At 42.1% G+C, this 10,016-nt stretch overlaps 1 protein-coding gene across 2 annotated transcripts in view; it reads right to left on the bottom strand.

The window, feature by feature from the left end:
- The window catches only part of TRANK1 (tetratricopeptide repeat and ankyrin repeat containing 1), a 147,786-nt gene that overhangs the window by 25,305 nt on the left and 112,465 nt on the right, over positions 1–10,016 (bottom strand). For both annotated transcript variants that reach the window (XM_045297438.1, XM_045297439.1), the window contains 4 exons: positions 8,937–9,136; positions 8,528–8,665; positions 4,444–4,590; positions 627–783 (listed from right to left, as the gene is read on the bottom strand). In XM_045297438.1, the coding sequence (XP_045153373.1) occupies positions 627–783; positions 4,444–4,590; positions 8,528–8,665; positions 8,937–9,136 (642 nt within the window). The remainder of the gene's footprint in view (positions 1–626; positions 784–4,443; positions 4,591–8,527; positions 8,666–8,936; positions 9,137–10,016) is intronic.

The following is a 10,016-nucleotide window of genomic DNA, read 5'->3' as shown; positions in this document are numbered from 1 at the left end:
ATTTATAAAACTCAAGAACCAGATAGATGCAGATAACCTGTTATCTCTCACTAGCTAAACTCTCAAACCAAGGCTTCAAATGGGTTCTTCTCTGTTCACCCATAGCCATAGATAGAAGCTAACCCTGAACCCATCCGAATTTAAAAAATTTGGGCTACCAGGAAAGATAATCAGATTGGAACCCTGCTAACTTAATCTTTTGAAATTATGAAAGAGATTGAACAAGTGAACAGAAGAGAGATGAGATTAAAATAAATGCCAAGATACATGGAGGTCTAAAGGATCCAGGAAGCAGAAGCTGAAGAGACAAGGACTCCCACCAGAGCCAACTGAGAAAGACTTCCCCTGAGGATCAGAGCGCTGAATCTGACGAAAAGCCTGCTAAGCAGTGATGAAACAAATGCCAGCTACTTGTTATGTCTATTATAGTAGCACTAGATAACTAAGACATAAGGCCTCATGAAATGAAATATTACAATTAAGGACTTTATTTAAAAGGTGAAAAGACAACCTACACTTTGGTAGATGAAGAGCTCTCATTTCTCAGAGGACTACCGAGGAGGCAAAGAACGTGGAGAAAAGCATGCTTCCATGTCAACAGTGAGACAACTTTAATGACCAATTACCTTTATTTCCATCTGTCTTCACAACTTGGACAAAATCTCTTTTGATGAAATATTTGAAAGCAGGAGTCCGCTTCTCTCGGTTTTCATCAAAGATCCAGAGGTTGACCCGGGCTCGCGTGATGGCAGTGTACAACTGCTTCAGTTCTCCATTGAGGAGCTGTGGAGAAGAGTGACGGCTAAGACCGTGAACCCATGGCCAATAGCTACAGTGTGCACAATCACTGGGCTTACTCTGATTTTGGAAAAATACAAAAACAAGACTTCAGAGGACAGCCCAGTTGTGACCGAGGCAGCAGTAGCTCCAGGTAGCTGCCGCATAGCTCAGTGGGCTCTGAGACACTCCACTCCTCTTACTCTCTCACACAAGAGGGCAGGTGACCAGGACTACTCTTCCTCAACTTTGTATTGAAATATATTTTCACAGGAAGTTACAAAAATATAGTGAGCTCCCACAATTCCCATGCACCCATTAACAGGTTGCCCCCAAAGTAACCTGCTACGTGATTGTTCTCATTCATTTTGCTTTCTGTGGTACATTACACACGACATAAAATTCATCCCCTTAACCACTTAAAACATAAAATTCAAAGGCATTTAGTGTAATCACAACATTGTGCAAACCTCTCCACTATGTAGCTCCAAACAAAACATTTTCACCACTTCAAAAGCAAACAGTACCCACTTTAATGCCAAATAACTCCGCAGCTTCTACTCCCTAAGCCCCCTGGCAACCACTGATTACCCTGCTTTCTGTTTCACTGGATTGCCTATCCTAGAATTTCACATACAAGGAACCATACAACATGTCACCTTTGTCCCTGCCTTCTTTTTCTTAGCATGTTTTCAAGATTCATCCATTTTGTAGCATGCAACAGTAATTTCATTCCTTCTAAAAAGTATCCCACTGGATGGATAAATCAGAATGAAGCCTATTGGGCATATACTGCCAGGAAAAAAAGTGAGTAAATTTGTCTTAGAGGAAATACAGCCAGAATGTTCCTTAGAAATAAGGGTGGTGAGACTGGCTCATTTAATTTGGAAAATCGTCATGAAAGACTGATTGCTAAAGAAGGATATTATGTGTGTTAAGACAGGGCTAGCAAAACCTCAGGGAAAAACTCAATGAAATGGCTTGGTACAATCGCCTCAACAATAGATTCAAACACATAAAGATGTGTCGCAAAGATGTCCCAGAGAAACATTTCATTTTGTTTCCATGAGTCAAACCCAACTCAACCACCAATCATAACAACACTGTCTACGAAAAACACATGGGCTGTTTCTACCTTTTGGCTAAAGTGAACAGTACTGCTATGTCCGTTCATGTACAGATTTTTGTTTAAGCATTTGTTTAAAATTGTTAAGTTATAAGGTAATTTTGTTTTAGTTTATTGAAGAACTGCCAAACTTTTCCCACAATGGCTGTAGCACGTTATAGTTCCACCAGCAATATATCAGAGTTCTAAATTCCTCTATCCTTGCTGGATTCCTGTCTGGGGGAATCATTTGAGAAGGATTCATGTTAATTTTTCTTTAAAAGTTTGGTAAAATTCACCAGTAAAGCCTTTTCTTTGATAGGCTTTTTTATTACTTATTCAATCACTTTATTGTTATAGTCTGTTGAAATTTTCGATTTCTTCCTGAGTCAGTTTAGTAATTGGTATGTTTCTAAGTATTTGCCCATTTCATCAAGATGGTCTAATATGTTGGCAAACATTGTTAATAGCGTGCTCTTATGATTTTTCCCCTGTGAGATTAGTAGCAATGTCACAATTTTTAGTTCTGATTTTAATAAATTGTGTCTTGTCTTTACTTCATCAGTCTAAGTACAAGTGTTAATTTTATTCATCTTTTCTAAGAACTTTCAATTTTGTTGGTGCTATTGTATGTTTTTTCTATTTTCTATTTCATTTAGCTCTGTTCTTACCTGTATTTATTTCCTTCCTTTGGTTGCCTTTGGATTTGGTTTTCTCATCTTTTTTCTAGTTCCCCAAAGTGCACAGGTAGGTTCTTGGTTTGAGTTTCTTTACTTATCACTAGCACTACTTTGTAAACATTGCAGCTATAACTTTTCCTGTGACTATTCCATTCACTGCATCCCTTGGGTTTGCTTTCACTTTACTAGTCTCCGCGTATTATCTAATTTCCCTGTGAGTTCTTCTTTGACCATTGGTTGTTTAATAATTTATTGTTTAATTTCTAAATATTTGCAAATTTCTCATTTTTCCTGTTACTTATTTCTCATTTCATTCTATTATAATCAGAGAAGTTACTTTGTCTGATTTCAATTCTTTTTTAATTTATTGAGTCTTCTCTTGTATCTTACCATATGGTCCTGCGTACACTAAAGAATAGATATTGCATTTTTAAAAATTCATTTTACTCATATCACAATCCATACATCCATCCATTGTGTCCAGCACATTCGTACATTTGTTGCCATCATCATTTTCAAAACATTTCTACTTTAGGTATTGCATTGCTACTGGGAGTGTTCTATAGACATGTGCTAAGTTTATTATGTTCTTGAATCCTTTCCTGTGGTATTGATCTACTTTCAGATGTGCTATTGTTTAAAGTGGGGCACTGAGGCCTCCCACTACATAGCACTGTCTTTCTCCCTTCACTCTGGTCCATTTGCTTTATGTAAGCTGAGGCCCCTCTAAGCAAGCTGCACAGGGACAACGTGTCACCTTCTGCATTGGGGAAGACCAGCTGGGGTGCAAAGACTGCAGACGGGGAAGTTACAATGCCACAGTGCTCTTAATAACTTCAGAAGCTTCTCTCGTTATTAAGTAGACATTCCCCTACTTGTTGCCGGGCTTTGATTTGGGACAGAGATCTGAAAATGCTGATTCTAATAGCATTTCACTTTTGCCAGGTTAATCATTGCTAAGTGGTGGTGCAGAGTTTTAGTGTTCCTTACTCTCATTTTTCTGGAAACTTAGATTTTAAAATTTAACTTAGCTACACACCTCTTGTAACCATCATTAATACTGAATTAGTCATGATCTACCTCTTGACTGGTCATGCTGAGTCAGCTGAAGATTGCAGATCAAAGGGCATTAGGCCATGCACACAAAGAGGGCGCACTTCGCAAAACAACACACACTTCTAGACCATAACAGGATAGTGGCTAGCTGAAGATTTGCTTGTCTTGTCTATTATTTAACTTAAATTTTCTGCTGTGCCTTCTGGTCACTTACAGAAAGAATCCGATGGCTACTACTCTATTTGTTTGTTTTATACAGTATGAAACACAAAACAACGATAGTCATTTTGCCTAGAGAATTTTGGTTTCCTTTGGCTCATTTGTCCTTTCATGTCTCCCTACCTTTGGGAGTGCCACACCAAACACCCTTAGTCAAAGACTCCACCGAATTCCGTGGGTTTGGTCTTATTCTTGGTGTAACTGGAATGCAAAGGAAAACGGAAGCCAGGTCCCTTAACCTTCCAGACGAGTATGCTTGTGACACCACAAATCAGTCTGAACTTCTGCATCCCCTTCAGAAACGCCCGATAATCTCTCACCCAGAAGAGTCAAGTGTGGGATTGAGAGCTGAATGGGGCAGAGCTCCAGAGGTGCACAAGAGGGTCAACCCTTCCCTTTCTACATCAGACAGGAACCCACTCTCCGAGGCAGCGAGGCTGCTCGCTGCAGAGAAAAGGGAAATTTTCCTGTGCTGATACTCAATACTTATACATTCTGCCCTCCTCCACATGCATCAGACCCACCAAGAACCAGGCTCCTTTTTGAAACTGTTCTAAGTATAGGTTCCCTGCCCAATAAATGTATAGGAAAATGTATGAAAATCACCTTGTACATTTCTGGGTTCAGTGGGAGGCATCGATCCGGCAAGGAGCTTGCTTTTTCCAGGAGCACGTCGATCAAGGGCGAGTTGTCCCCTCTGGAGTCAGGCAATAGAGGCATAAATGAGGAAATGATCTTCCATTCCTTGTGAGCCTAAACAATGATGACAAATTAAAGACCAACGAAATATGCTTCTGAACTGTCCACATAACCTCCCTGAGCCTCTCGGAGAGCTGAGCCCTGCCTTTTTCTCACATAGGTGTTTGTGTGTATGAGGGTGGTGGTGGTGGGGGGGGGGTCTGTAGCCCCAGTGCAAGGAGGGAGCCAGTCTGTGGCCTCAGAGTGGAATAAGAAGGTTTGAAAGATACAGGTGGAGATTAACGATAGTGAAAGCTATCCATACACTACGAAGCTGGGCACATTTCCAGAAAGAATACTAAGGGTCCAGAAAATTACTCCATCAGACTAATGGTGTAAACCAGAGGTTAGCAAACTTTTTTTCTATAAACTCTTAACTTTGCAAGCTGATAAGTCTCTCTCCCAACTGCTCAATCTTGCTGTTGTTGTGTAAAAGCCACCAAAGAAAACACATAAACAAAGGGGCCTTGCTGTGTTCCAATAAAATTTTATAGAAACCAAAATTTAATTTCATATAATTTTAATGTGCAACAGAATATTATTATTCTTCAATTGTTTCCAGCCACTGAAAAATACCATGCTTAGCCACCAAGTCATACATAAACAGGTCCTGAATTTGGTGCATGGGTGTGGCTTTATTGACCTGATAAAGCTGATGTGTCCAGATGGAATGAAGTATTTATATTTAGAGTCTGGAGTTTCTATGAAATTCCAGATTTTAGACTTGTGGGAGTAGCTAATTAACTCTGCTAGCCATTATATTTATATTTACAAAATGGTGCTCCTTGCTACCTTTTTGCATTTTCAAGGATACTGAAAAGGCAAAGTGAGTCTATCTACAGGGCTTCTAACTGCACAGTCAGCAGTTTGAAGCTACTCTGAGGAAGAGGAGGCTTTCCACTCCCAAAGAGTTACTGCCTCAGAAAACCACAGGGCAACTCTGCTCTGTGCTGTCAGTCAGAAGGGACTCGATGGCAGTGACTCTGGTTTTGGTTTTTGAAAGTAATGAAGTAGGTACAGTTGATTAAATGCATTAAGTTGTCCTATAACTTGACCTTGTAAATGTTGAGTTAAATTCTTTAAAACTGGTAAAACATGTAATCATTTAAATAGTTATAAGGCTAAGAGTAAATCTTCAGGGCATATTTATGCCAATACTCTTGGTAAAGCTGTTCAGATGGCTGGATTGTCTGCCAAGAAAAGCAGGCAAAAGACATACATGCTTGCTATTTGAGAGGATTCTCCTGGCAAACAGCAGGAGTTGACACTGGCTGACTGTGAAAAGCCTAGTGAAGTACAATGTCTTTTGAAACTGCTAGATGGGAAGCAAAAGCTCTGCATATGGCACCCAACTGACCTGTTTCCATAAATGAAATACATTTTATTTTCAGGAGTCAGCACATGCTTTTGTAATCAAGACACAGGCCTGCAGCACCTCTGGCAATAACAAAAGCAGAAGCATTTGAAACCCTTCCAGCTTCTTCTATTGGGACCACTAATTGTGAAAGGAAAGGCAAACCTTCGAGCAAACCTACCTTTGGGGGGTCTGTTACCTAAATTAAACGCTCAGAGTGTGGTTTTCAAAGCCCCTCCTGTTCCGTGCATTGGCTTCCACATCAGTGTAAAGGAAAGGACTCACCTCCAGGGAAGTGTAAATGGCAAAGCACCCTGCCCCAGCCTTTACAGGATAGTTTGGGGGCAATTAGTAAAATGACGGCCCTTCCCCAAATATAAGGCAACATCTTACAAGATAAGGGTTTGGTGTAACCAAGTCCCTTGCCCACCTTGAAAGATGGGCCTGGTCACCAGGTAGTTAAGCAGGTAACATTATGTTCTCTAAAGGGAAGACTCCAAAACCAGGGCAAGAATCCCACACATACAAGTTGAGGGGCCAGTGCTACAATGAGAAAACCTGCCGGAAACATCTGTGGGGTGGAGAAAGAGGCCCAGGGAGAGAGAAGCTCCCGTGGTTCTCCCACTGTGTCACATAGCAGTTACTCTTCATCAGCTCTCAGCTGGTCACCCCAAAAGAAACTCCATATGAGCAGCCAGGTCATGACAGCTGGGGGGGTATGTATCTCGACCCTTTCCTCCCTTGATGAAAGCACTTCCTCTCATTTGCTGACTGACTCTTTCTTGGTCTGTCCACTGGGGGTGTTGTCTGCTCAAGGGCATTGAGGCTTGTGTTGCCCGGTATATTTCAAAGCACCACCCGAAAATCTCCTTAGGAGACTTGCTGTATACATTCCTATGAAGTACATGTTACCAAAAGGTTCAATTGGTGTTAATTTGGTACAACTCATTGAGTCAACAACCTGAGCATCTACCTGGACCACTGCCATGGACAGGATCAAGGTGAGATGAGTAACTTGATTTTTCTTGCAAAAACAGAGGTGACCACCATAAATCAAGCACTCCTTGAGCTTCTGGCTGGCACCAGCATACAACTTTCACTTAATAAAGTACAAGAACAACAAAGTCTTACCCCTTTCTCTTTTAGGTGAGCCTCAGTCCAACCATGACCAATGGATGTATTATGAGAAAAAATAGTTAGTCCTCGGGATTAAAAGTGGTTCCAGGGTTAATGAGGGTGCATCCAATTTTAACAGCAAAAGTCAATAGAAAGGGAATGTACATAAGGTATGGCAATGATATACTCATCATGGAAGGTTCTAGATGCCAATTTGCATGCAGGCCTTTAAAAGGAAGGGGAGAACACTGGAAAGTTCACGAGATTTGGAACCCAAAGCATGTGGGTCCATCTCCAGCCTCTACCACCTACATTATGACTACGGGCAATTTACTTAACCTCCATGGCCCTCTGCCACTACAGAATTGGAGTTTAAAAAAAATAAAGTACACCTCAGACAGTTAGTAGTGAATAAATTGAGATAATACATTCAAAGGGTATTTTGTAAACTGTAAAGCACCCATAGTAATATTAATTGTAGGTATTATTAAGGCAGACATGGCAGCAAAGAATGATCAGGAGAAGGTGAAAAAAGGATTCGATTTAAAGGGACAGTTTTGGAAAGGATTTCCACTGTGGCAAAGCCAGCAGAATCCCTGACTTGAGTATAGAAAACAGCCCTTTCAAGCATGCACCAGATGCAGGGGCATGTCTACAACAGGGACCAGGACGCAGCCAGCCAAGTCCTCAAAGGAGACTCCACAGCACATTCAGCCTGAATGTCACCCAAAGATGGTGGCCAGGAGAAGTCAGCAGGCAAAACCCTGAGGACACTGGTCTTGAGCTGGTGGTTTTACTTACAACATAAAATGCTTGGGGAGGAAAACACAGCAAAAGGACTCCAGAGTCAAGGTAAAACGATGGGCCGGCACAGGGGTTACTGTGGGTCAATCTAGGGACTTCTTCAGTGCCACTGTCTGCACGGGCTACAAGCAGTTGGTGAAGCCATGCTGGAAGGCGGCTCCTGGGCAAAATGGCTGTTCTCGTCCCCCCTTTAACCTGGCCCAGTGGGCAGGAACCATGCCTCACTTGACTTCCCAGAGTTGTCTCTTTCTATGAACGAACTTTGCCCAGTTCTGTCCTCATAGGGTGGACATTGCTAACCTTGCCTTCATTTAAAGTCTGCTCCAACTTGGACACTCCCGGGAGCCAAGGATAGCAATCGCTAATGAAAACTGGGAACTGGCACTTAGACACCAGGTATGCAGAAGAAAAATAATACGAGAACAAGAAAGAACAGGGCACGAGGAGAACCAACCCAGGACACACTGTGAAATGAATCACAGCCACCGTCAAAGCCACAACCAAACATACAAGACCCCACCCTACATGGATGGCACGCCAAAACACAAACAGGCACCTGTGACAAATTATTTCTCCTCTGGTCCAAATTCTCTTCCCCACAGTGAGGGAAACACCCCCACACAGACACACCCCCACGGCACCCCATGCAGTATGTATAAAGAATCTACCACCACATACCTCAGAATCAGTAAAAAAGTTGTAAAGGAGGACATCATCAAATTCTAAGCCTTTTGCCTCGTAAACTGTTAGCACAAGTGCTAATCCCAACTCTTCTGGAATTTTCTCCTTTGCCATTTCATTGGGAACAAGGATTACCTGCCAAAAAAAAAAAAAAGTAGGGAATAGGAAAGGGAGGGGAAAAGAATCAAAATCAAAGAAGCCTCATAATACTCAAATTATTTTTATGGGAAGTGGGTAATGTCTTTAAAGAGGCCAGCCTAGACTTGATCAGTCAGGCAAAGGGAAGTATGTACCATTCTGGGATAGGGGCTGTTGAATTCTATCTTGTATAATAATTCAGACACTGAATATTTTTTTTGCAATGCAAACTGCATTTTATTTCAAAACAGAATCCCACAAAGCTCACCTGGTGGGCTCCGAATTCAATGGGCTGAGTTTTCCTTTTGTTTCCTCTTAGCAAAATTGCCAAGTCGCTCACACTACAAGACTCTAGGACAGTTGGTTTGGGGCCATCAAAGAGGCCACAATCCCTTGGAAGGCGATCAAAAGATTCTGGGAAATAGAACTGAAGTAAATCCACCACTCCAGACGCGAGATTGAGGATTCCTGGAGCAAACCATAAAGCATGTGTTAGCTATTTACAACATGACTAGATATTTCGCTCCCCCCCCAGACACAGTAGTTTTCTCAGAAGCACTGCATGTCATTGCAAACCAGTGTCCAGTTCCCATTTATCACGTTGGCCCTGAGATGCATTATTCTGGGGGCAGTAGATGAAGGCAGAGATATGCTGCTATGCTGACAGGGTTTGTGGGGGGGGGGGATCTCTTTCCTGACCAAGTTCATGTTGGAGAAAATTGCCTCAGAAAGAAAGGGTCAAGGCAGAAATGTGACCTAAACAATTAGAGCTGTTGAAGTGTTAACAGAAAGGCCCCCTATATGTGGTAGAGAAACATTATCCTGCCCACATCTCACAGGTGCATAGAGCAGTGGTGGCAATGTTGTCATGACGACAGCAGAGCTGATGCAAACTGGTGGTAGCAACCAAGGCCCCCTGCAATCCTTTTCTGCCAGGTTAACACCCAACTGAGAGGGGACTGTACTAAGAAAAATGATCAGAGCTAAAGGAGGATTTTCCAAAGAGCTTTTTCTTGGCTTCCCACTTTTTGTCTAAGCTCTGAAAGAGCAGTGACATTTATTGAACTGCTATCAACATCAGGCAAGTTCGGGTGTCAGGCATCAAGGAACAAGAAATCATGTCATTGTAAAGGTGGGTGAGTGCAGAGTGGAGACTCAGAGTCCATCGGTAGGCAACTGAACACCCCCCTGCTGAGGGGTTGTGGGGAGACCAGCTAATCAGGGTGCAGGGTAGCAACGATGAACCATATCATATAACTTTCCTCTACTTCTTAAATGTTTCCTCCCCCCCAATATCATGATCCCAATTCTGCCTTGCAAATCTGGCTAGACCAGAGGATATACATTG

The sequence above is a fragment of the Echinops telfairi genome, unplaced genomic scaffold, assembly GCF_000313985.2.
Source record: "Echinops telfairi isolate 266 unplaced genomic scaffold, ASM31398v2 ScPeMD7_7420;HRSCAF=8458, whole genome shotgun sequence".
In the NCBI taxonomy this organism is placed as follows: domain Eukaryota; kingdom Metazoa; phylum Chordata; class Mammalia; order Afrosoricida; family Tenrecidae; genus Echinops; species Echinops telfairi.
Note: the sequence above shows the minus strand (reverse complement) of the source record. Positions and strands in the feature narration are given on the sequence as shown.